General features: G+C 42.1%; 1 protein-coding gene and 1 pseudogene across 3 annotated transcripts in view; both read right to left on the bottom strand.

The window, feature by feature from the left end:
* Nucleotides 1-9,498: 9,498 nt before the first annotated feature.
* UACA (uveal autoantigen with coiled-coil domains and ankyrin repeats) overlaps nucleotides 9,499-27,856 on the bottom strand; it is an 88,274-nt gene continuing 69,916 nt past the window's right edge. For all 3 annotated transcript variants that reach the window (XM_037137271.2, XM_037137272.2, XM_053656846.1), the window contains exons 14-19: nucleotides 23,169-23,205; nucleotides 22,322-22,374; nucleotides 16,570-19,308; nucleotides 15,133-15,285; nucleotides 13,205-13,270; nucleotides 9,499-10,722 (exon numbers count right to left, since the gene is read on the bottom strand). In XM_037137271.2, the coding sequence (XP_036993166.2) occupies nucleotides 10,651-10,722; nucleotides 13,205-13,270; nucleotides 15,133-15,285; nucleotides 16,570-19,308; nucleotides 22,322-22,374; nucleotides 23,169-23,205 (3,120 nt within the window). In that variant the 3' untranslated portion in view covers nucleotides 9,499-10,650. The remainder of the gene's footprint in view (nucleotides 10,723-13,204; nucleotides 13,271-15,132; nucleotides 15,286-16,569; nucleotides 19,309-22,321; nucleotides 22,375-23,168; nucleotides 23,206-27,856) is intronic.
* Nucleotides 20,193-21,418, bottom strand: LOC119043312 (GTP-binding nuclear protein Ran-like; annotated as a pseudogene).

Below are 27,856 nucleotides of genomic sequence, written 5' to 3'. Positions count from 1 at the left end.
GTATGCGCAATTCTAGGTCATGTAATCACCTGAATGGATGCATATACCTAGGTAGCCTCACCTGCAGCCAAGATACAGAGCTGTTCTCCCACCACGAAGGTGCCCTGTGCTGTCCCTTCCTGCTCACGCCCACTCCCCCAACTCCTGGCAAGCACTGGTCTGGTCTTCACTGCAATTTTGTCATTTTGAGGATGTTCTATGTTTTTGAAGTACATTTACTTGTCCACTCAACTCATTTCTTTAGATTGTTTTCATCTGCTGTTCTTTGTATATTCACTTCTTCATGTGGAAGTGTCTGGGCTAGAGCAGCCAGTTCTGGAGGGAGTTTCCTTAGTAACCCTACAGTCAGTAGCTTTCAATGTGGTACAGGATATTTAGAAACAAAACCAGTAGAACTGATTTTGGAGCTCGGGCTTCCAGAATAAATTCTGTTGCTCTAAGCCACCCTATTTGCGGTAGTTTGTTACAGCAGCCAGGGAAGCTAATACAGTCCCCAACAATCAGGACATGCCTTTCTGATATGAGGTATCTCTTACAAACTTCTCTTGAGTTCAGAATAAAAGTAAAACTCTCCCAAAGGGGAATCCCTTGCCACATGGCTGTGTGTCGATTTTGTAAACTGACTTGATGTCAAGAGTAAAATATTAATGAGTAAAGAAGGCTGCACGGAAGTAGAATTTGAGTTGCTCCGTGAAGAATTAGGTGAACTATGATAGGGAGGAAGGGGGTGACAGGTGGTTCCAGGTGGTGGGACGAAAGTGGTCCAAGCAAGGAGGCTGGAAAGCCGAGGACTATGAGGTCATGATACTGGGCCAGTTTGGCTGGGAGAGAAGAGGGTCTGTATTGGGAAAAGTAGGAAAAGAACTCAGTGCAAATGCCTTGGCTTCCCTCCTTATACGAGTAACTCCGCCAGTGTGGGAAACTTCTACAGGTAATTTTTCTTTCTAAGACCTGAGCCTAGAGAGTGGTATTCTGCGGTTCGCTGTAGAAACCCCGCCGAAGTGAGTCCTACTGACTCCTGTGCCAGGAAACTATTTGGATCCTAGTAAAACAGAAGATTTTCCCTCTGGGAAATGGCTCCATGAATTCCTGCCCACCCGTTTATCACTGTCTTAGTTATCACTCTGTAATAGTCCTCACAGTCCATTCATCAGCTCGGGCCAGGTGTGGTAAGTCACGAAGCAGGCTGATGGACTTGTCGTCTGTCTGCAAGGGCCCTGCCACTCACTTCAGTGCCAGCAGCCAAGAAGAAAAATACGGTGAAGTCTATTTTATCCAACCGTCTGCTCAGGCTGTTAATGGGCACATCAGCAGCGTGACGACGGTGTCTGTGGCGCTGGAGCCCCTGAGATGACATAAGGTCTTGACAGGCCTTGTGAATTCTCAAAGGCAAAGTCAATTTGCTTTTTTAAACTTTTTTTTTACAAAGTAAAAGGCAAAGTTGCTTATTTACAAAAAAAAATCTGCATTAACCAGAATACTGAATTCCCTGCCCACAATAAATAAAGAACATGGTTCTTTACAATCAATCCCCAATGGACAGGTTCCCCCAAATCCCTGCCTGTTTATCCAAGATTGTCATTTCTCTTCTTACAAGCAATTGCAGAAAGATTTGGAACTTGAAAGAATATATAGATTTTGAAGCAGAGGGAAGAGCTAGCCAGGCCAATGAATCACGATGAAGAGCCAAAAACTAGTCTGAGATACATACAGGAATTTAATACCATCTCAATGTGGCCTTACAAATCAATGGGGAAAACAAAGATTTTTGATTTAAAGACAAAAGATAACTGATTAATTAGACAATTTGGCTAACAATGTGGATAGGAATTAGACTGAATCTGCACCTCACCTGATACCTTAAAACAAATTCCAAATGGATTATTTGTTTACTATAAGTAATAAGATAATAAAAGCACTAGTAAAACATAGGTACACATGTTGGGAAAAATGCATACGGTACGACACCAATGCCCAGACCACAAAAGACTGACAAATTGTATTCTATACAACACTGAAACTTCTGAATGAAAGAAAAAATAAAGTTAAAGGACACATAAAAAAATCAGAGGGAAACACTTGCCACTTATATGGCGAAGAGATAACATCCTTTGTAGCTGATTCTTAAATTAGCTACAAGGGCTAAGAGCAATTCTTGCCCACACAGCCCAATTCAATCAAGCACTCAGCTCTTTTTAAAAAAGGGTAGAAAGCCTATTTCTTAGATTTTCTGAACAATGAAGGAAGTGGCCCCAACATCCTGTGCCATAATCTTCTAAGGATAGGCCTCCTTGGAAGGGCACATGCAGCGTTATCGAAAAATATACACCAAGGCTTTTCAGGCTTCTCTGTTTCCTTTGGCAGGTTCTCTGTTTTCAGAAGAGGTTGCTCCGTTAGTCTTATCCAGCGGTGGCAATCCTTCCCTGAATGTGAAAATGCCTGTTAAAAGGTCACTGAAATTGGATGATCCTTGGAAGCAAATGACTTCCGGCCAAGATGGAGCCATAGGTAGTCACACTGTGCCTCCTCGCACAACCAAAATAAGGACGACAAAAATTTAGAAACAACAACCAGAACTGACAGAAAATTGGACTGTATGGAGGTCTGACAACCAAGGAGTTAAAATAGACACATTCATTCAAACCGGTAGGAGGGGCTGAGTCTGGCGGCCAAACAGAGAGGGGTCATAGCAAGAAAAGCAGTGGCACCCGGTACAAGAGGCAGCAGCTGACAAACCCCAGGTGCGCAAATCGGCAGCAGGCAGACCCTGGGTGCACAGGCAGCGGCTGGCAGACCCAGTGGGGCAGCAATTGTGAAGCGGGGCATGGTGCGCAAGGCGGCTGGTGAACCAGAGTCTCACACTCATGCACAGATAAACCAGGTGAAACCGGGGAGCAAGACAGACCGCACAACCCAGGGCTCCAGCGTGGGGAAATAAAAGCTCAAAACACCAACTGAAAATGCCTGTGGGGGGTGGGGTGCTGGGAGAAACCCCCAGACTCACAAGAGAGTTTGTTGGAGAGACCCACAGGACCCCGGAATCTACACAAACCCACCCACACGGGCATCAGCACCAGAAGGGCCCAGTTTGCTTGTGGGAAGTGGCAGAGGGGACTGAAATCTGACAGAGCCGAGCAAATGCCATTGTTCCCTCCCTGACCCTGCCCCCACATACAGCATCACAACCCAGCGACTGTGTTGCCCTGCCCTGGTGAACACCTAAGGCTCTGCCACTCATACGTAACAGGTGTGACCAGACAGAAAAAATGGCCCAAATGGAAGAACAGATCAAAGCTCCAAAACAAATACAACTAAGCAACTAAGAGATAGCCAACCTATTAGATGCATAGTTCAAAGCACTGGTGATCAGGATATTCCCAGAACTGCTTGGATTTGGTCGCAAATTAGATGAAAAAAATGAAGGCTATGCTAAGTGAAGGAAAATGCACAGGGAACCAATAGTGATGGGAAGAAAACTGGGACTCAAGTCAACAGAGTGGACCAGAAGAAAGAAACAACCAAACAGAAAAGAATGAAGAAACAAGAATTCAAAAAAAATGCAGAGATACTTAGGAACCTCCAGGACATCTTTAAACATTCCAACATCCGAATTATAGGGGTACCAGAAGGGGAAGAGGAAGAGCAACAAGTGGAAAACTTATTTGAACAAATAACAAAAGAGAACTTCCCCAATCTGGCAAAGGGAATAGACTTCCAGGAAATCTAGGAAGCTCAGAGAGTCCCAAAGAAGTTGGACCCAAGAAGCAACACACCAAGGCACATCATCATTACATTGGCCAAGATTAAAATGAAGGAGAGAATTCTAGAAGCAGCAAGAGATAAGGAGACAGTCACCTACAAAGAAGTTCCCATCAGACTGTCAGCTGATTTCTCAAAAGAGACCTTACAGGCAAGAAAAGGCTGAAAAGAAGTATTCCAAGTCATGAAGGGCAAGGACCTACATCCAAGATTGCTCTATCCAGCAAAGCTTTCATTTAGAATGGAAGGGCAGATAAAGTGCTCTCAGATAAGGATAAGTTCAAGGAGTTAATCATCACCAAGCCCTTATTATATGAAATGTTAAAGAGACTTATCTAAAAAAAGAAGATAAAAACCATGTACAATAAAATTATAGCAAAGTCATTATTATTAACCACCACACATAAAACAAAAGCAAAAGCAAATTAAGCAGACAGCTAGATCAGGAGCAGAGCCACAGAAATGGAGATCACGTGGAAGGTTAGCAACAGGGGAGTGGGAGGAGGAGAAGGGGGAGAAGGTACAAAGAAAAAGTAGCATAGATGGTAGGTAGAAAATAGACAGGGGGAGCGCAAGATTAGTATGGGAAATGTAGAAGCTAAAGAACTTATGACACATGGACATGAACTAAAGGAGGGAATGTGGGTGGGAGGGGGTGTGCAGGTTGGAGGGGAATGAAGGGGGGGAAATGGGACAACTATAATAGCATAATCAATAAAATATATTTTGAAAAATAAGCCTCTTGCCATCAAGTCTGACAGAAGCGTGTGGGAAGATGCCCCTGTTCTTGAATGGCTGACGTCCTTGAGTGGGTGCCCACTCCAGCGAGAAGTGTCCTAACTGCTGGGCTGGGGCCACTGGCCAGGCTGGCCACCTTGGAACCCAGGGTGCCTCTACTCTTCCTAACGGATGCTGGGCCTCAAGTGTGGAATGCCCTCTGCCTTGCACTGGCCGCTGGGAAGTTGAGTCAAATTGAGGTCAGCTGCAGAAAAGTTAACCCGAATACTTGGTGTCCATGTCATGTTTTCTGCATGCCCAGCTGCTGCGTGTCTTTCCTATCCTTTTAGTATTTACCATCTCCCTTCTCCTCCCCCTTATTAATGAAAAATTGCATGCCACCTTAATTTAAAATCCTTTCTGCAGTGAGGTAGGGCAAAAACACTAAATATGCATATTGACATTCGCCTGGGAACCTAGAATGTAAGTTCCAGGCACTGGCTCCTTTTTCTCATTAGCATCAGATCACAATGAAATTACCTCAAATTCTCTGTTGTCCTGGTAACTGCTCTCTACTTAGAGAACACAGAGGCTGAAATTGCCCGAAAGGGTCTGGAAGAAAAGCAAGGGCTTATTAAGGAATTCTTCCTGATGTTCACAACCAACGCAGCCTGCTGAGCCAGATGGTGGTGTGGAGTCAGAGAAAGCCCTCCTCACAGTCACCCCAGTTGCTGTGATACACTCGGGCTTTGCCGCCGTTAAGAGGCTACGCACATTATATTAACAAGATTGGCTCTGGCACAGCAAAAATATTGACAATGAATAGTATTTTGGATCATCACAGATTGCAAATCCTCTTAAACACTTTCAACTCTAACAGATATATTTAGTCTTCGGGGAATAGTAGCTAGGGGAATTTCTTAAAGTGTCAATTGGTGTGAATGAATAGAGATGGTTTTAGAAGAACTGTATTGCTTAGGGATTAGGGCCAACTGGAATAGTTCACTTTACAAAAATTAAAAAGCCTCACAGCTGCAGGGAGCAGCTCCCCGCTACGTGGCTGAGGCAGGCACACTTCAGTCCTCAGGGCTGTGCCTGCAAGCCCTGCGGTGGTTCTGGTGGTTCTTCGCTCCATCCTGCCTCCTTTCCCATGGAGAACAGTTTGTAACGATGCATTGTGCACACACGGCAGCTTGAAACTCCTGTGAGTGAGACAATGTTTCTAGCAACAGAGAGGAAACAAATTTAGGGAGCAGTCATTTTTATTTTGGCTCAACGGATTTTTAGCAGGAATACTCTGAATATGAATCGGCTTCATTTTTAAATCCTGAAGAGAATTTCTGAAGACGTCCATAAGGCACCACTTTAGTCAGAGGCAATTTTTTAAAAAGCTTAGAATAGCAAGAAAGAAAATCACAAAAATTTGTTTGGACATCAGTAGGGGGAAAGTTACAAATTATAACTCCATTCCTTCCCACATGCTCCGAGTCTATGAGCCTTTATCCTCCTACATAATTCTGGCCCCTAGGTTCTGGAGGAGGGAATGGTGTGGGAGGCATGGTGTAAAGAGCAAGAAAAGTTTATGGTAAGGAATTGCTTGTCATGCTTTAACTGCAACTAGGAGAAGTGTGTTACGAGCACTTAATAGACAGCGCGGTGCAGGCGTCCTCCCCACAGGTGAGTGGCTGTTCTGTACGCGGAATTCCGGTCCTGTCTGGATTGCTTGGGTATCACTAGTAAAAGCTGACACTCATTAGAAGTAACTCCTCCCCTTCAGGCCTTTCCCCCGCCATGGTCTTTAAGGGCCACTGGAGTAGTAGGCATGTTCAAACTCAAATTATGATACCGAGTGATCTGAAAACTGAGAAACGTGGTTTCTCACAATGAAATATCAACCGAGGGGTCCCGGCTGCTCTGATCTCCTGCAGGAACCACTTTTAAAGGGGCCTTCCCCATATTCTTCCAGCCTGTAAGAAAGCAACTTAATGATGCATAAAACTAATTATTATAAAGTACGACTGAATCCACACGGCAGCTATTCACAATGTGGAAAATGACACTCCTTCATGGCCTATTTTCTTTTAACATGCCTGCCCTTCTCCCCACCCTGAATGCAGTCTGTATACATAAAACAAACACTCCGTGCGGCAGGGCCTGGGCCTTAAAACCATATAAAAGAGTCCTGTAGTTTAATGGTCCTTAAATGCTCGACGTCTTTTTCACTTAATGTAAAATCCATCTGATCTAATAGCCGTGAATGAATTATAGATATATAATTTTTTTCTATTAAATGTTAATCTTCTGACTTGGCAGAGCAATAGAAAGTCTTCTAAATTATTAAGAAGGCAATAACCTTCCTACACTCCTTCCCGAATTCAGACTATTCCCAGGACTGTTATCTCAAAAAAATTGCAAACCCGTTTAAAATATAAAATCCGGGCCCAGTAAGTACAATTTGATGCTAAATATCAATTGTACTTGGGGTATGTTTCACTGACGTCTCATGTCACTGAATGGGACGCCCCCACACACACATGACGGGGAAGGCAGCCCTCACAGGCTTGGCTCCTTCTCACATAGGACGTTTTTGTAACCTTCCCTCTTTGGTTGAACTCATTCATCAGCAGTGTTTGTTCGTGCAGGCGTAAATCCTGAAAATGCCCTCTAATGAGTGAGCGATGCTACACGCTCAATTATGCTGAACGCAAGCGTGCTCACTGCCGAGGGAGTTTTACTGAAATGCCATCTCTGTGGCTTCATCTTAAAAAAAAATCTCTGCATTCATGACTCTCGTCAGCCAAAGGCCCCTCCATGCTGGATGAAACAGAGGTGATGCTAAGAAGCAGATTGGTATGTACCTGCAGAGGCTGGTCTAGACCTTGTTTCAAACAGCCAAGGCCCAGAACACAGGCAGGAACTTCCAACAACCGAGGGTCAGATCCGGGTCGGTGGGAACAGTGACACAGAGCAGGACCGCCTTGTTTCCATCATGTACCGCGTGCACAATGCATTCTGAGCATGATGCGTTTGACGGTGCCATTCCTACTTTCTGAAAATTATTCACAACATTCAGCAGCCGGGACTGAGGTCCAGGTGTTTTTTTTTCTGCCAGACATGCACAGCCACCTTCTGCACGCTCATCACAGGCAGTCTTCTGTCAGCCCTCATTTTAGCACCAGAGGCGTGTCATTACTTTGATGAACAGGATGTGCAAGAGGAAGAAAGATCACAAGGTTGAAGAATCCAGCGACGAGAATACAGAGGCAGCGAGAAGTCATTCTCCTCCACTGTGGAGAAGCAGACAGAACGACTGCTGGCTAATGTCTGGCGTCGGCGTAAAGTCACCATGGACACCAACAGCTCATTTGAATCTCTGCCCTATTCTAGCTTGGAACAAGGGAATAAAGAGCACGCCCTTGAGACAGGTAAGAAGCGTGTGCACGAGAATGGTGCTTACGTCCCTGTTAGTGGAAAGCTGGACCACTCAGGAAATGGGATCACCTTCTAAAGCTGCAAGACTTTTAAAGCAGCAATAATCCTGTGCCTTTAGAATAACAGAACAGTTTAAACTGTAACATTTGGTTGGGGACAAGAGGAAAGGTTAAAACAAAACCCAAGCCATCAGGAAGATTAAACTAATTTAGTCTGTAGTTTTAGAACAACACAGGTATAGTGAGAGATTAGTCACTGTAATGTGAAAATTTAAGATGTTCATTGGATGAACGTTTGATTTTATGGGAGTAATTCCTTACCATGCTGATCCTCTGTGGAAAGGAATAAGGTTTTTCTGGTGAACCAGGAGCGATAATAAGCACTAAACCGTGGAAGTGTAGAGCTTCCCACAAAGGGGACCACGCCCCACAGCCCAGCGGTCCTTCCCGGGAGCAGTCACGTCTCAGGCAGCAGTGCCTCTGCTCCCTCTCGGCCAGGAGTCCAGACCTGCAGTCGTTCCGAGCACAGGGCAGAGAGACCAGCATCACCCGTTTCCTATGTTCCGCTCACTTGCTGTCTAAAAACATTAGCCCTCAGTGTTATAAATGCAGTCTCTGCCTTTGATGTCACAAGGTAAGTCATTGGGACGAATTCAAGGGTACCCGACACTTCCTTCACTCTACACAGTAGCTGCCAATGGATATCACGGTCTGTACTTTGAACCCCATGGGTCTCTACACCAAATTCTCCAAAGACAGTAAATAGACTTTGTTTGCTTACAAGGATGCTCAAAACAATATTCCGCAGAGAACACTTCACTGATGGTTGAAGACAAAATAAAATACACATAAGGTTCTCTTCCCACCCCTAATATGAAAAGCACAGCACTGAAACGTGACTATTAAGAACTTACTCCACCGCAGGGCTAATACTCGTGAAACAGAACCCGGGGCCCCCAACCTCCTGGCTTGTTAAGAACGGGGGCCACCCAGCAGGAGGTGAGTTGGAATGTAATGTGCTTGAATCATCCCGAAACCACCCACCTGCCCCCTCCCCCCAGGTCCATGGAAAAATTGTCTTTCACGGGACTGGCCCCTGATGCCAGAAAGGTTGGGGACATTGAATATAAAAATTAAAGCCCTGGCTGGTGTAGCTTAGTGGATTGAGCACAGGCCTGTGAAGCAAAGGTTCGCCAGTTCTATTCCCAGTCAGGACACATGCCTGAGTTGCAGGCCAGGTCCCCAGTGGAGGACACATGAGAGAGGTAACCACACACTGATGTTTCTCTCCCACTCTTTCTCCTTCCCTTCCCCTCTAAAAATAAATAAATATTTTAAATATAAAAATTAAAGAATCCAAACATTGCTTACATAAACTCTGCACATCCACCTAAAGAACTAAGAGTAAACCCTATCCTGACCTCCCCCTGCCGTCTCCACACTGAGGAACCGCGATGACGCCTTCGGGGGCAAAGCTGCCCTCACGGTCCTGTGCCCTCGCTCTCACACCCGGGCAGGCGCAGCAGTCCAGGTCCCGACGTTCAGAGATGACTGCAAACGTACATTTTGCAGCTAAAAAACTTGGCAGAAATAATTCATTTGTTCAGTTTATTTGCTAACAGTCAAATTAGTAATTTTCAATGTGAATGGTAAACAAAATTAATAAAAATATCAAAACATAAACTTTAATGAGATGTAGTGAATACAAATGGTTGGTTAAAACAGAGTATTTACTATAAACATGTCCAATTTTATTTATTATTTTCTGGCTAACTACATTCTTAAAGTTTACTATATTATTGCACTTTTGTCTAAAATCTTAATGATCTATTTTCATGCTATTTTGCAAGAAAGTTGCTTTTCACATTATTATATCTCATTAGTGCAATTTTCCTATAAATAAGTACAAACATTTGGAGGATGTATCTGTAATGAGTGCTTGGTTATTACAGTTGCAAATGTCAACATAATTGCTAAAAAAGTCTAAAATGTTTGACTCTGAAAAATCTAGCATACCATTTATACTTCTCTAAATACTGCAGCAAGAAAAGTCACCACAAGTGAAAATTAAGGTACTGCTGTGGAGATTACGAGGCAATTTTATTATAAATTCCTGATATATTCCACCCTGGCCTGTTCTTAATCTAAATGCAATTTAGCACTGCAAACCATTATGAAAAGAAGTTTATTTTAAAAGGCATAAAAGTTACTTGTGTAAGAAAAAAAAATCTGTAACTCCAAAAGAAGTTAAAGGCACTCAAGTTACTTCAGTCAAAATGAACTCGGCCAGCCAAGTTACAACGCACTCCTTGAAACGGCATCAGTCTCCCGGCTCGGACTGAAAGTCTGAGAGATCTTTTGATCCACTTGAAAGTGGCCACCGACCAAATTAATTTCTCTGAGAAAAATCTTTAAGCAATTTTTTCAGCCTAACCCCTCTTCAACCCCACTCAGATGGCTCAGGTTTTATTAGGGATGCAAGGTTTAAACGTACGTGGCCAGTCCGGGGCAAAGCATGATACTGTTTGCCTAACTGTAAAGTTAACACACATGGAAGGTAGGATTTGAACTGATATTAAAAAAAACTCAATAACATGCTCATCTAATTTTTAAAAACCTGTCGATGGAACAAAATATATTTTATTTCATTATACTAGTACAGGAAGGCTCAGAAAAGCCATGGGGCTGCAAGAGAATGCTCAGCACCGGCGGGCGAGGCGGACACGGTGGGTCAGCGCTGACCCTAACACACAAGCCCCTGCCGCATCTGTATAATCTGGAGCAAGGCCGCCTGCACATCTTCATCCATGTGACCCTGGAGACAAAGAAGAAGGGGAGAGATAGTTCATGCCATGTCTTCATTTACCCAGAATTCTAACTAAAGACTAAGGCTTTTATAATAGGGCCCGACTGGTTGTGATTCACCAAATGCCAAAACCTTACCACTTTGGTTAGATTCTAAAGGGTTCATTGGAACATGGAGTAGAGCTCTATTGTGGAAACAAAGAAACTCATTTTAAAAGCTGTGCACACCAGTTGCTCTTAAAATCTATTATCAGAAAACAGACACACTTCTCTTTTATAACAGCTTGGATAATAAGGCACAGCATGACTTTATAAATGAGCAAAGTAAATTTTTATTTTTGCTCCTGCTGAGAGTTTTTTTTTTTAATTAGAAAGGTTATTAATGAAAAAAATCCCCATATTTATATATTTCACATAAATAGAATCATACATGTAATTTTGCAACTTGCTTTCCAGCTGGTGTCATAGAAATCTATCCCAAGTTAATCCCCTGATTACTTTAAAATACTGTACGACATACCACTGTATGGATATGTCGTAACTTCTTTACCCATTCCCCCAATCATGGGCATTTTAAGGTGTTTCCAATGTTTATGAGCAGATTCCTAGAAAACAAACTGATGGGTCAAAAAGCAAGCTCAGCCCTGGCTGGGTGGCTCAGTTGTTTGGGGCATCGCCTCGTGCACGAAAAGGTTGCGGGTTCAACCCCTGGTCAGGACACAACCTAGATTGGGGGTTCAACCCCTACTTGGGGTGCGTATGGGAGACAACCAACTGATGTTTCTCTCTCTCTCTCTCAAATTCATAAGCATGTCCTCAGGTGAGAACTTAAAAGAAAAGCGAGCTCAATTTTTAATTTTGCTAAGTGCTACAAAATTCCCTTCTACAGAGATTGTAACAGTTTACACTCCCAGCAACAGGGGGCACATGCCACTTCCCGCAAGACCCTGGCCAACAAACGCTGTGGCCCAGCCCCTTGTTTAACACTGACCAATCCCATGAGAGAAAAATGGTGCCTCCCTGTTCATTTCCACTCCTCCCATTACTGGTCAGCTTGAGATCGTCTTAGCCATTTACTCACATATTGAGAAACACTTTAAACTTAAAAAGACGGCAAGCAGGTTGATTAAATGCAAGTCAGTATGTGAGTTTATTACAGTTCCCCCTTCTTTGTCTTTGTTGGAGCACTTGAATAGGTTTCAGCATAATGCTTCCTATTAATATAAAGTTTTGCTTCCAAAATCTGTTTCTTTAACCGCAGGGTGTTTAAATTTCAAACATTAGCCATAGTTGACTAAACTGAATTTCTTAGTTAACTTTATGATGCCAGAAGGTAAGACTATTCCAGATGCCAGCTGCTTCCGTTGTGTTTCATTAGGAGTCAGCAGAACAGTGTCAGAAGCTTGTTAGTTTGCGGTGTCTCTTGAAAGAGCAGCCCTTCCTCCCTCTCCAATACAGATCTATGCACTTTCCCACTATCCCCTCCTACACTTCCCGTCCTGGCCCCTCCACAGCCTCCTGCAGTAACCTTGCCAGTTCCAGCTCATCTCCTAAGTACTGGAGAGAAGGCAGCCGAGACATTTTCTTTTATCACTGTGTTCATTCTCTTCCACTGGTGTCCCATTCATCTCTTATAGAACGAGCCAGCTTTTTTTCTTTTAAGAATTCTATGCTGTGGTTTCTTCCTAGTTATTATTTTATCCAGTTCTTTTTTTTTTAAATGACTTTTCTTTGAACTTTGCTTTGAATACCCATTTTTTTTCTTTTAACTGTGGCCTGACACACTTCAAATCCTAAACAATCTGTTTATGTCCAACTGCTATTCTCAGTCTCTTTGTAGCACATATTCCTGAAAAATCTGTTATGAGAGTTTTGGAGATGCTGATCATAGGGTTTCTACAGAGCACTAAGGGTAGTATCTTTCATATGTTAAACATTTTCTTAGTGAGATTTGTTTTTTTCTAAATAGAGCTTTCTCATTACAAACCCAAAGAAGGGAATTCTTAATCTGATGCTTTACTGAGTTTAAAACTCAATACATTAGTATTATTGATAATCTCCTAACAGAATCAAATTTTTTCCTTAAATTATTGTAATTCTGGGCACACCTTGTCATTTTACAGTGTTCTCTACATTTCAGAGAAGTACTCCCGCACCTCTAAGAGATGAGGCAGTCTGTCCCACTCTCTCCGTTACACCGCGTGTGGCCAGCAACACCATCGGCATGTGCTGCTGTCGTGTGCTGCAAAACTGTGCAGAACACGGCGACAAGCAGATGGCGGTAACACTAAATTTAACATGCTGTGTTGCCGTATAGCTTTGTACATTTCCCTGGGAGATGTGCAAGCCGTGATTAATAGAAACATAAATGTTTTTTAACTAAGTGTATGGAGTACAACTACTTTAAACATGACTTTCACATACATTTACTTGAACATAAAAATTATTTTCTCTACAATATTATCCTTTGCAAAGGAGAAACTGCTCTTTACCTGTGCAGCACTGAGAAGGTGTGTCCGATAAATTGCAATGACTTCTTGGTGCTGTCTGTCAGCATCCTAGAAATGTGGAAAGACAGATCAGAATTATCAGCATTCAGACACATGTTTTCAGACACATGGAGGCTCATGACACTGCTGTCCTTGGGTCTGAGGCTCCAAAACAGCAGTATTTTTAAAGTGCTGCTCCTGCTGCTTGTAACAAACCACCTAGGACCCACCCGTGCACGATTCCACAGCATGACAACAGTGTGAACTTTTCTCATGGCTCTGTGGGAACATCCATAGTGAAGGCAACCCTACTTATCCCAAGTCACATGAAACTATTGCCTTAGTTCACGCCTAATGCCGCTAAATAATATGGACACTTAACAACTTATGCTTTAGATTATTGTGAAGTTTCTCTTGTCCCCATCTCTGGACTTTACTCCCTGTCATGCTTCGGAGATAGACGCAGATCTTTCCTCATACCACGTTTGGCTTAAAAGCCTTGGGTGACACCTCATTACATATAGAGAGAATCTAAAATCATCAGCTTGGTTCTCAACAGGCTCCACAATTTGGCTGCAAATACGGCTCCTGTTACCAGTCAGGCTGATCAGCCTTTTACTTCGCTGCCCGGGCCACTCCCATTCCACCTCCACGCCTTGCTTCATGCTGCTGCCTTTGCCTAGAAGGTTCTGCTTCCCTCTCACCTACCAAAACACCACCAACCTTACACGTTCAGCCCTTCCTCTTTGAAACTAGCTCCTGCCACACCAGTAACCATTCCTTCCTGGGACTGGATTACCACTTAGACTCTGGGACTGTATTCACAATTCTGTATTTGGTACTTTTTGTCATTACTTTGCTTTTGTTGGATCTTTATTTTGCCCCTAAAACTACCCAGAACTCCTCAGGGACCAGACTGTATACTCTTTGTCCCTGGCAACACAATGTCATGAACATAATAAATAACAAGCAAATATTTCCGATTACTGAAGGGACTACCATATCCCTTTGATAAGACCCAAATTAGCAATTTTGACAAGGTGCTATAGGCCTATAGTGTTATAAAATGATTACTTAAAAAATAAATTTTTTCTATTCAAAAATAATTCACAGCCAATTTCTATAGAGTACAATAATATTAGCAACAATTTACACTTGACTGGGCTATGTCTTACTTAGTGCTTCCATGCATATAATTTCATTCCGCTAAAAAACAAACAAACAAACAAACAAACAAGCAATCAGTTCTTCTTCTCCTATTTTATGGATGAAGAAGCCAAGTGCAAGGGGTAATGTCCCAGGCCACTTGCTTTTAAAAGGTAAGGCTTACAGCTGAGCTCCCACCTTCAGTACTAAATCCAGATGTTTCCTTTACTATATAAAGGGGATATATATCCTTATAGGTATTTATCTGGAATATAGGCACCTCTACGAATATATATGTCCAGATGTTTTAATATATAACGATATAAGGTATAAGGCCATGGGAATGCCCATCTTTACTCTTAAAGACAAGAGTGCAAGGAAATGTCCTTCCAGTTGAGTGGACCGAGACGTTAGAGTGAGCTGCAGCCAGAAAGGCACCAGGTTTGGAGTCGGTGCATCCCAGGGTCGAATCCCAGCTGGAAGACTCCAGGCATCAGGTCTTTTCATCTTTGTTTTCTTAACACGGAATGTGAAATGGGGGGAATAAAGCCTCGTGAGGTTGTGATGAAGGTACAGTTTAAAGTATGTAAAATGTGTACTGTAGTGACTGACAGATAGTAGGTACCAAATAAAGTATATTATACCACTAGTGTAAGTCACTTTTAGCAAAGATTACATTCTTGGATCTGAACACAGCCGCAAATCCATCTGATTTCTCAACCGGCTTTTACAAACCACCAAGCCGCCATGACCCTGCCCTGGCAGCCCGAGGCCCTGGTACTCACAGCCAGCTGCTGCTGCAGGGACTGCACCTGGTGCTGCAGAGTGTCGATCAGCTGGCTCTGCCTCTTGCTCGGACTCCCGCTCGCGTAGGTAAGTTGTGAGAGGCCATTCAGTGCCTGTTTCAGTCTTTCTACATCGTTAAGCAGCTCGGTTATCTTATTAGGAAAAGAAAACAAGTTGTGGGAGAAATGTACACTCCTCCTTTACAATGAACATCTTGACACAGTATATACACACATATTTAATTTCTTGAATTATATTCCTCAGGAATTCCTTACAAAAGCATTACAAAATTAAGAATGAATATGGTGTATGCCCTAAGATTTGAGTGTGACCCCAGTTTTCTCGTTTTTAGATGACACAAAAGTACCTGTGAGGTTACACAGACTATCTTCCAGGTCGTCTGAAATAGAGGAAGGTAGAGGTTTTCTGCAACAATGTTTTAAAGTAAAAAAGCCTGGCTTCTGTGCCTCCAGCACTAGCTTATGTACCTTCTTCTTCTCAAGAATGCAGGGTTTTACACTGCTTTGTCTTAAAGAGGGAAAACTCAGGGAGGCTGTGTAGTATAGTACAGAGTATAGGCTTTAAGGCTTTAAATTAGGCAGATCTGATGTTTACCAGCTGTGTGAGCTGGGTTGATTGATTTCCTTTCTTCTTCTAAGCCTTAATGTCATTATCAGTGAAAGGGGGAAAATCTTTCATAGTTAAGAAAATCAAACATCATAAATATATGCATGCCTCGTACATAATACACACTCAATTAATGGCAATGATTCTAAGTAGAAATTAATTAACTTGCTATTATGGTATATTATTATATTCATAGCCGCCTTCTGAACAAGCAGGGAGCACTTTGGAAGAGGAAAGATTTACTGCGGACTAGACTGGACAGTGAAGGCTTCAGGAAGGAGGGCAAGTACTGACATGAGCACTAAGGAGAAACTAACAGAATCTGACTGTACAAAGGAGGGGCAGCACATTCCGGATACTGGGACCAGTCTGTGGAAAGAGGTGGGGAGAGAATGTACAGTGAGGAGCTTGGTGTGCTGGTATGGATGAGTGCCAAGATTATGTTTGGGCGCTCCCTGGCACCCTTGGTTTCTTGCAGCCCAGAAACACAGTTTTTTTCCCTTTCCTCCTTCACTGTTCTTCAGGTACCCCCAAACCCACTGGATTCACTGTGATGTACCTGACCCTTGCATCTCATCTTTCCTCAATTTTTGGTTGTACCAGCTGGGGAAACAAAACTCAAAATGCTTTTGATTTTCCTGTAACTATAGTTTTTTATTCAATTCCAAATTTTCTTGCACACCAGTAGTTAAACTTGAGGGTGGCATTTAATATGTGAATGCTTTTGTTAACCTGCCTGCAGGATGCTGAAAAACTCCATTTGCTCTGCGGTTTCCAGTGCAAAGGCACACACACTACACAGGGCCTACCTTATTATCTTTCGCTTCGATCTGCTTAGCAGATTCATGTATTCTCCTCTGTAACTCTGTGATGGTTGACAATGACTTGTCGCACCGCTCCTGCTGATCCTTGATTTCTTGCTCGATGCTGAAATGGAGTAATTCTTTCTCATCCTTTGCAGACAGTTCCTTCTTTTTGGCATGCAAAACCTCCTCACACACTTCTTCGTACTTTCTATTCAGGTTGGCCAATTTCTCATTCAAGTTGGAAATCTGTGTCTCCAAATCGCTTTTCGTTGCTTTATATTTAGACAAATCAACCACCTCTCTGGTCTCTAATTTTTTTAATGCTTGTTTACTATTCTGAACCTCTGACTGGAGTTTGGAGACTTCTTCAGTTTTGTGTTGGTTTTCTTCTTCCTTGGCTCTCAAGCCAGCTTTCAGGATCCCAAGTTCTTTCTCAAAGGCTTCCTTCACCTGCAAGTGCTCTGCCAGTGGCACAGAGGCGCTCCTCTGGTTCTCCAGCAGCTGACGCAGGGTGCTCACTGTCTGCTGCTCCTTCTCGTTACACTGCTGCTTATTCTTCAGTTCTTCCCTCAGCTTCTCAATTGTGCCATTGAGGGACTTTTTCAGGGCCTCCACCTGTTCCGATGGAACATACTGCTTTTGCAAAAGTGTCTGTGCTGTGAGTATGTGAGAAGCCTGTTTGGCATTTTCTTCTACTAGTCTCTCCTTCTCGCTCTTCACCTCCATGTATTTCTGTGACAGGTCTTTTAACTGCCTGTTCAGCTCTTCTGTCTTTCTGCTTAACGCTCTTTCCGTTTCATGAGAATTCTCAACGAGAGCATTCTTATCCTTTAACTCCTTCTGAAGAGTGCAGATCTCCTCCTTTAACTTGTCATTCTCTTGCTTGCACTTCTTGTTCTCCTCATCCCTGGTACTACACTTCTGTGTCTGCTCTGATAACTGTTCTTTTAGTTCTTTCTCTACTGCCTTAAATTTCCTCTCACACTCTTCAAAGCTGACAAGTGGAGCATATTTTAGTTTAATGCATTCTTGGATGGTGTCGAGTTCTTTTTTCTGGGCTTCGATTTCGCCCTGCAGCGTCACAATCTCTTCTTGGCCTCTTCTGTAGCTGGCCAGGATGTCGGCCCGGTCATCCTGCGCCTTCCTCGCGCGCTCGCTGACAGCGCGCATCTCTTCCTCATGCTCTCGAAGGCTGATGTACTCAGCTTTTATTTGGTTCTGAGTGTTCTCCAGGTTTCTTCTTAATATTTCATTCTCATCTTTTATTTTCATGAATTCTTGGTTTACATGCTCAAATTTTTTCTTCACATCTAATAATTCCCTGTTAGTTTTATCTAATGTGCCACTCAGGGCAGTTTTAATCTCTTCGTGGGTTTTAACTGGCACGTACTGATTACTCATGGTCTTTTTCAGTGTAGTGTTTTCAGACATGAGTGAATATAGTTTCTCTTGGTCTTCGCCACATTTGCTATTAAGTTCAGACAGCTGTTTGTTAAGTTCAACTATATTGGATTTCAGGGCCATTATCTCTTTTTCATGTTTCTCAGGAGGTATGAACACAGTTTCCAGGCGGCTAACATTTTTACGTAAATTGTCATTTTCCATCAGCAATTTCTCCATCTCCAACTTCTTTTCTGTGTATTTTTGTGTTACATCTAAAAGCTTTTTATTCAAATCACCAACAATTGTATCATGCGACTTTTTCATTTCTTCACTTACTTTTAAAGGAACATAATGATTTCTCATCTCAGTTGTTAAGTTATGCACTTGCTGGCTGAGGAGCTTATTATCCAGATTAGCCTTTTCAATTTCCTTTTGTAAGGCCTGATTTTTCGACGTTAACTCGGTGACCTTCTTCCCAAGTTCTCCTGATCTCTGTTCTAACCTGCTCTTGAGCTGCTCAAGTTCCTCTGGTCTGACATGCTGAGAAAGCTTGGCCTTACTGTTCTCAAGTTCTCTCTTTAACTGTCTAATTTCACTAAGTGATCTTTCATATTCTCTCTCCATATCAACTAACTTTTTTGTCTTCTCATTTACTTCATTCGATAATAAGCTCTTCATGCTTTCAAATTTTTCTGCTGGAATGGAAAGGGCCAACTTTGCTAGCAGTTCTTTTAACTGGGCTTCCACCTCTGTGACTTTCTTACCTTTCTTCTCACGCTCCGATTCACACGTACTGAATTCCTTCTGCAGTCGCTTATTTTCCTCTTTCAGCTTGCCTTCTTCCCGCTTAAACTCTTCCACTAACATCTCATTTTGCTTGATTTGGTTTCTTAATTTTCCCACTTCTGCTGAAGCACCTTCATATTTTGCTTTCATGTCTTTCAACTGATCCTTCAGCTCCTCTGTTAGCCTGTGATTCCCTGTAGCCGCTTCACTGGTAAGATGCTCTTTAAGGGCAAGAAAATGCGTCTGCATTTGTTTCACTTTCCCTTCTGACTCATACATTCTCTTCTGCACATCTTTCAGTGCATCTTCCAGTTGCTTTATCTGTTCATCGGAGTCCTCCTTGACCCTTTCGCATTCGAGCGCTAGCGCTTTGCACTCCGCCACCTTGTGTGCCAGCTCGTTCTGCAGCTTGAGGCGGTCCTGCTTTGCTGAATCGCAGAAAGTTCTCATTGCTTCCAACTCTTTCTTTAAAATTTCATTTTCAGAATACGAGGTTTGATTGGGTAAGGACAGCTCCAGCGGTCTTAACATAGATCTACTTTGCATATGAGCTGGCATGCCTGTGGACGTACACTGCAAAGGAGGGGAAAGGTATCAATCACAAAAGCCAAAGACACTTCCTTACTTGCCAAACTTATACAGGACCCGGAACATCAGTAGTCAAAAGGTTTTCAGACTAGTATTTTGGAAAAATATACTACTGATGTATGAGGTAAGAAAAACAGTTTTGGGTATGATTTCCTTAATACACACTTAAGCAGTGACATTTTGGAAGTCTGCTCACTTATGTGTATTTCTAGCAGATCAAAGAAAATAGCTCTGGGCTCTGGAAACTGTCGTGTCTTTCCCTGTTCACGATCCCTGACCCACACACGACTATTAGCTCAATCAATACACGTGCATTACCTCTATATTTTAGGACATATAATGTGCTTAGAACTTCAAATTCTGAAGCCATCAGAACCCTTAAAAAAGGGTTCTTTTTTAACTAAAAATATTTAATTTCTAACAAATATCTGACTTCTGAGTATCCTTGTTGTTAACTCCAAGATTATGTTCCTAAGTCATAAAAATACCACCAAAATAAACCCAGCTAGTATGAGAGTAGTCAAGAGAATGATGTTAATCAACCAGCAAAAAAGCAACACATTTTCTTCTCTCAAACAGAAAGATAAATTAGAACTTTGCATTCAATCTTACTACAATGTTTGATTGATATCTTGTTCCCTTCTAGTAAATGCTGACAAAAAAGAAGTATAATTAAACTTCTCAGTGAAACATATAATCATGAAAGACTAAATTTTACAATTTGTATTTTTTCCCCACACAGCCTATTACAATAAGGGCTCTTTACAAGTACCAATTCATTGATGAAAGTCATGTGTTATGCATATATTCCACTATTTTATTTCATTTTTGTTAGGTGAAATACAACTTTATTCTGACTCTAAGTGAAAAGGAATGAGCATGACAGAAACAAACAAGGTTTCACCTTGAATACTGTGATGCGGCTGCAGCGGTCTTATATCTGAAACTCACTAAGGAAACAACCGTGTTCCAAAATAGCTATATACGCAGGTCCAAAAAATGAGGGTACTTTTGAGCTGCCACACTCAGTCCCAAGTCCGTTCATCTCCCGCATCCTAAAGATCACAGGCTCTGCTCAGCTATGTGACAAAGTGGCCAATGTGCTGCGCAGGTGACACCACAGCTGCCTATAAAACTAGATGCCTGATGCTGGGCTCCAGCTTCCCTTGCTCACAAGGTGTCACCCTCATCCGGGGGAGCAGTGGTCTGACAACCTCAAGGTCATGTCACACTCAGACTCTGCTGCCAAAGCTGGGTCCATGACAGGCAAGAGCAGGCATGGTGACAAACTCCAAGTTAGGGTCTCTAATTAGTTTCTTTTTTGAAAATGTTTTATTTATTTTTAGAGAGAGGTGAAGGGAGGGAGAAAGAGAGGGAGAGAAACATCAATGTGTGGTTACCTCTTGTGCACCCCCCAACTGGGGACCTGGCCTACAACCCAGGCTCATGCCCTGACTGGGAATTGAACCTGTAACACTTAGGTTCGCAGGCTGGTACTCAATCCACTGAGCCACCACCAGCCAGGGCTCCAGTTAGTTTTCTAGTGAGCCAGAGAAAGGGCTTTTCAAAGTTGTAGTTACTTTTGGCAGAAATGTGATAGTATTGAAGATTCTTCTTTCAGTGGGAGACAATTGATTTTGCCTTAACTCTCCTGTCCTTAACATCCACTTAGTTGTCACACAGGATGATAGGGATGCTTTCAGACACTCGTACCAGATCTCCATGCCAGGAAGACACATTCTTGAAGTGACATCAAACATTATATTGGCACGCCGGGCTTGGATGTTAGTAGCCATCCCTCAGCCCACCAACTCCTCCTGGCCCCCCGTGTCTTACGTGTTGAACTTGATGGACCCTCTGTTGGTGTGGAACACCAGAGGGGTAGACCTCCACGCTCAGGGTGGCTACATACTTCTTCTCAAATTCACCCGTCAGACTGGCATTGCACAAATATGGTTTTCCTAGTCCCACCGTCACCAACCAATAGAAGTTTGAACTGAACTTGGGGTTCTCTTTGGGTGGCTGCGGTGATGTGCCTTTCAGAACGCCTCCCAGTCCGTATGACTGAGAGCTGGAAAGATGGCGGAACTGTGATTCAAATGCCCAGAGGCGCAGCTGACCCACTGTACTATTTCAGCATGTGCAGTTCAAGCTACACTACCCCTCCCTGGATCGAGAAGAGAATTTACAACATGGGATAATTTCCCAGCCTCAGTCTGCTTCCAATTACCTTTCAACTTATTGATTATCTTTAGACTAAGACTACTAAAATTTACCAACAAGTTACTTGCACAGCTGCCCAATTTCCATACTTGTTTTACTATGATCAAATATTATCTAATCTTCTTAAATATCATTCAGTTGATTAATATCCATTCTCTCACCTTAGAAGTTTCCAGCTTCAAATGCTTTTAGACATCATGCACACTAATGCACTGTGTCTACAGACGAAGGCATATAAAAAAGCCTCTAAAGCCCAAATACTTATCAGTTCTGAAGTCCATAAGAGGCATTAGGCATGTAAACCTTGTTACTACTGGAAACTAAAAGTGAGGAACAGATAAACAAGTAAGAAAATCAGACAACACTACCTTCTTGGAAGCTTTATTTATTTTGAGGCGAATTTCTAAAACACAGCAAGTTAAAAGCAAGGTAAATATACATACATATTTCAAGGTCAAAACAAATGGTTCTTTAATTATTCATACATGTTTTCCTCTTTTTATGGGAAAATATGAAGAGTTAACCACTGCTGTAATAGAGGCTTACTGTAAAGACCATGAAATTGTTCATTCAAATCTTTTATTTAAGCCACTGTCATCAGAAATGCACTAGGGGGCACCAGAGACAGCATTATCTGCGAAAGAATGCCAGACCAACTTAGTTTTTTAAAAATGAAAACCATATTTGGTGTATAAATTTTTGATAAACATAAAAATCATTCTTTTTTAAAGACAGATATGTTTTTTATAATTTTTGTATTAAAAAGTGGTATTACCTGTGAGTCTGTCATGTACATTTGACCTTGTTTAAGAAGCATATCTTCTTTTCCTAAATAAATCCAAATAAATGATGTCAACTTCAATATCCATTCCAAAGTAGGCTAAGTATTCATTTGGGTGTTATTATCTTTCCTTTACTTTTCAAACAAAAGAGAAGCATGAGTTATAGTATAAAATTATCTCTGTTCTATGATATACATTCTTTTCCTAAGTATCGATACACTTCTTAATAGATTTTAAGTTTGCTTTTAGAAATATATAACACTGTCAAATTAAATAAGCTCCACAGTTATTATATATGTACCTTGTAATCAGTCAAAATAAAAATGGTGTTATTGCAATTGACTGGATAAATATTAATACTCAATAAGAGGCAAAAGATGTTCTAGAGAAATTGTTTAAAATTGAAAGGCAAGAAACAAAAGTGAAGATTAATTATGTATATACTCTTAAAATAAATGTTTATGGAACTTCTAAACTAATTTTTAAGATTAGTACCTGAATTTTGACTATATCCATAGATTTCTCCAAATCTGAAAACCATGTACATTTCCACAAAAAGCAAGCCCCAACTATCACAAGAGATACGTCTACTAACCAACAAGGCACACTTGGTAATACACCATATACAATGTTTAAAATATGTCCCATGGAAAGCTCAGTGATGACGAGATTTTACGTTAGAGGCTAGAGTTCCATGTGTTGAGGTACGTAACACACAAGTAGTTGGATGAAGTTTAGCAGCAAGAGCATTAGCACATACAGGTAGAAAAATTAATAGGCATAAACAGTCTTTGCTTAAACTGGGTGAACTGGAATGATAATCTACATTTTTACACTTACGGTTACTGAAATGACTTCCTGATCCAACATGATCACTCTGAAATCAAAAGTATAAATTTAAACATTTTAGGTGAATACCACTTCCTTTTGTTATATTTTGTACCTAATTTATCTCTAAATGATCCAGTCATTAAAACCACATTTTAAACATTCCTTGTTTCTCCCGAGTATTATTCTGCTAGAACCCGCAAAGACCCAGCACCGGCAACAATCAGCAGGGAATAAACTACTTCACTAAGCATTTTAATAACAGCAGCCAAGTGTTCAAGGAAAAACTTTATTGTGCAACAGAAAAAAAGTGAGCTCCAAATGAACTGAATAATTTTTTTAAATTTTATTTTAACTGTTGTTCATGTACAGTTTCCTGTCTTTTACTGCCATTCCAGCCCACGGCCCTCCCCATGAATACTTTTCAATGTATATTCTTTGCTGCTTCTTTTCCCCAAAAGGAAGGAAATGCCAATTTGCACCATATTACTTTACCGCTGCCAGGAGTGCGAACCCTGCCTCGCTGACTGTGAAATTTAGTAGTAACCTCTTCTTTCAGAATTTATAGAATACCCATTAATTTTGAAGGCGAAAGGAGACAGAGAGCAGGAAATGAAATTGAGGCAAAAACCTATACTCAGTACTACATCTATCAAAGAGGGAGGGAAAGAAGAGAGGAACTTTACCCTGAATAAAATATATCTGGGTTGCTCATTTTCCCAAGTAAGCCAAATACAAAGAATCTAACACATAGTTTAAAACATTATACCTTCAAGAGTGAAGATATGGATATGTAAATTTACGTTTGTGTATCTGTGTGTACTAGAACTAATAGTTATGTGTTGAACTCTGACGTAGGTAACCACAATAAAGAGTCTATAGTTGTATAACTAAATTAATGTTACATCTACCAATTCTTATTGCCCCAAAGGTATAGAAATACGCCTGTGAACTTAGTTAAGCTCTTTGTTCTATGTAATATTTAATAGTAGAGTTTGAAACAGTTACCAAATGGAGTTATAAATGGGTGGGTGGGGGGAGGCCTATGAACATAAGCGTGTCAAAAAACTTAGTTTGGGTTTATTACCTTTCCTTGATTATGCAAATGAAATACTTTTATCATAACACAATTAGCCTCATTCTAAAAAATCCGTATTTTCTCATATTTTTCTATAAACATGAGAAATACCTACATATTAAATATCACACATGACACAGCAATTCTGTTTGAAGTTTATGAAGATTTTTATGCATGTGAGATAATACAGTAGAGATGAATTCTCAGTTTTAAATCGCTGCTTTCATAAATACTAAGTCACATACAAAGTGGGCCCTATAATTTTCTTTTTGAAAGTAAAAAATTATTTCTAGTACAAAAATTCATCATAATGAATATGTATTAACTGGACAGAGTGTCCCCATTATACTGAGTGAAAAGAGTTACCAAACAGAATGCACAATGGCCCCCCACGAGATGTGCAGTGGCACAGGCAGGGGAGAAGGTCTCAGGGGGCAGGCCCGGGTGTGGAGAGCGCTGGAACGGCAGGAACGCTCATGTTCTGCTTTCAGTTTAACTGCATTTTCTAATTTTTCTAAAATAAGTGTGTATTTTACAAGAAAAAATGGTATTTTTGTACAGTTTATTATAACCTCATTGAAAGTTACAGACTTGCTTTAATTTCATCTAAAACTGCATAAAACCATTTTATTCTTACCACATGAGGGGTTACTATTAGAAAAACAGTAATACATAAACAGTACCCAATATAGGTGCCGAACTTGATGGACACTTCAAAGAGCCCACACACGCATCTGTATTTTCTTGTCCAAGCCATTCTGAGTGGGGCACTGGTACAGTAGTTAAGAGCACGAAGCAGCCAGGCCACCTGGGGTCAAGTTCCGGCTCTGCCGCTCACTATTTGTAAAACCCCTCACGGTGTGTCACTCTGTGCCTCAATATCCTCACTTACGAAGTGGGGATAATAACAACACCTACCACAGAGATTCGATGTAGTTATTAATGCAAGTAAAGCGCACAGAGAGGTTTCTGGCACATCGTTGGAAGTATGAAATGTTAGGTACTAGTAGGTTCACTACTAACATTAAACGGTCTTCAAATGTGGAAAAGACAGAGGCCATCATACTAGATAATGCTTTCGCTTACAAAACTGTTTCTAAATACTCTTCAGAATTCAGTCACATAAATAAAATCACCATTTTTACTCTTTTAAATGTATCAGAGTATAATGCATTTGCAATAAAGTGCACAAATACTTGGTGCACAGTGCAATGAATTTCTGCACAACTCTACTTTGTGCAACTGCAACCGTGCCACAGACGTCCTCTTCCAGTACCACCACAGCTTCTTCCTGCACAAGCTTGCCAGTGACCCCTCACCAGTGACCGCTCGCCAGAGACCCCTCACCAAAGACAGTCTCTGTTCTGACGGCTGTCACCATGGATTAGTTTTGTCTCATTCTGAACTACGTAAGAGTGTAATCATATAGTGTGCACTCTTCGAGTCTGATTTCTTCCATGCAACATTCCGTCCGTGAGATTCATCTGTGTTTTTACATTCTTTTTAAAAGCTATACGCTTATTTTTTTATATTTACAAAGAAAAAATTTATTGATTAGTCATGGAGGAATCCAAGAAGGGAGTAGGCGGAAGTTGCACTTAGCTCCTGCCATGACCATATCAAAATTACAGTTAAATTATAGAACAATAAACCTGAATAACCATCTGAAGACTATCTGAACAGAAGACCTATAACTAAGCATTTGCCAAAGAAAGTACATAGAGGTTGGTGGCAGGGGTGGAGACATGAAATGGGCTGGCCCTGTACCCAGCCCATTGGGTGTGGTGGTGGAGAATCGGGAGGGATATCTCAGCTGCAAAGGTTCCCCCTGAGAACCAAGGGGCCTTCCCAGCCTGGACCACCAGTGCCAGGAAGAGGAGCCCACAAAACATCTGGCTGTGAAAGTCAGTGGAGTTCCATCCACCAGGGTGAGATGGAAGGCTGCTGGAAACCCAGACATCTCTTACAGGGTCAGTGCACAAACACCCACTTGCAGGCACTCACCTTGGGCTCCAGCAGTCATCAGAGAGACTAATATGTGTGGCTTCAGGGTGAGGGCTAGAGGGACTGCCGCCAATGTCTTTGTGTTGAGTTCTCCTGCCCAGCCCAAGGCTGCTACCTTCCGGAGTTGGACCCTCCCCAAACATGGCATCAGCCTGGTGAGCTAATGCCATGTGCCATGTTTGGGGACTACTCTAGCTCCATCCTGATGACTCCCTGAGCCCCCACCCTGCCCAACTTGTGTACCACCCAAGGCTCTGTCTGCTGCAACCAGCCTGGGCCTGCATGCCATCTGTCAAAAAACTCTCAAGAAATTTCAGTCAAGCTCTGGGGGTGCTGAGGCACAGAGGGAGAAACCAAGTCACATCACTTCAAGGCAAGGGCCACCTTTCTTTTGTTGAGGCCTCCCTCTGCATAGCCAAATCTTAATCTGCATTTGCCTGTGAACTCTACTAGCTCCAACCTATGGACATCTTGAGACCCCACCACACAGGTCCACAGGCCCCAGGGAGGTGATGTCTGGCCTCGATGTACCCTGAGACTTTCACTGAGTGGCCTCAGACCCAGTAAATGCAAAGTCTGAATCTGCGTCGATCTGGTGAACACCACTTGCACCACCCTGGTGACTCACTGAGAACTGCCTCACCCACCCTGCGTACCACCCTAGGCTCTTTCAGTGGTCGGACCTTGCAGGTAGCCAACAGGCAGCAGAAGGTCTTAGAGTACCTTGTGCCTTTTGCCAACCTATGCCAGGCCACGTACTGGTGGCAGCCAGCCTCAGTTCATAGCTTGGCACCTTCCACATGCACCCAGGCCCAGCATAAGCAGCTACCAACCGTGGACCACCTTGTAACTCTTAACAGGTAGCCCCGGGCCTGGTCGCAGACAGCATCTGATATTAATCTGCAGCGGAGTTCTTCCCCAAAGGTCCCCAGAACCAATACACTATGTGATGACTCTAGACTCTGCTGTGGCAAATTCCATTCTGTGGCGTCAGACCCTGTGTAGCAGGTCATACATAGTCATCATGACCAATTCTCATACCCAGCCAGCCTGAGGGCCAACCACCACCCACGAATGTGCCAACAGCAACCAATACTCAGCTACATGGTAGGAAACACATGACCAACACACCTCAAGCACTTGGATCAGGTGATCAGGTGACTATGTCACTGGAGCCCACAGCACACCTACTACATAAGGCCACCCTACCACGACTGGGAGACATAACAGCTCTATCTAATCCATAGAAACAAACGCAGAAAGGCAGGAAAAATGGGGAGACAAATAAACATGTCCCAAATGGAAAACCAGGAGAACTCGCCAAAGGAAAAACTAAATAATGGAGGTAAGGAATCTACCAGACAGAGAGTTCAAAACAATGGTTACAAGGATGGCCAAAAAACTTAGAGAAAACTTCAACAAAGAGATAGATAACAGGCATAAAAAAGGACACAGAAAACATAAAAAAGAAGCAGTCAGAATGGAGAATACAATAACCAAAATAAAGACTACAATAGAAGAAATGAACAGCAGAACAGATGAAGCAGAGGATTGAATCAGCAATTTAAAATACATAGGAGTGGAAAACACCCACACAGAGCAGCAAAAAAGTAAAACA

The sequence above is a fragment of the Artibeus jamaicensis genome, unplaced genomic scaffold (assembly GCF_021234435.1).
Source record: "Artibeus jamaicensis isolate MK-2021 breed Jamaican fruit bat unplaced genomic scaffold, CSHL_Jam_final scaffold_286, whole genome shotgun sequence".
Taxonomy (NCBI): Eukaryota; Metazoa; Chordata; class Mammalia; order Chiroptera; family Phyllostomidae; genus Artibeus; species Artibeus jamaicensis.
Note: the sequence above shows the minus strand (reverse complement) of the source record. Positions and strands in the feature narration are given on the sequence as shown.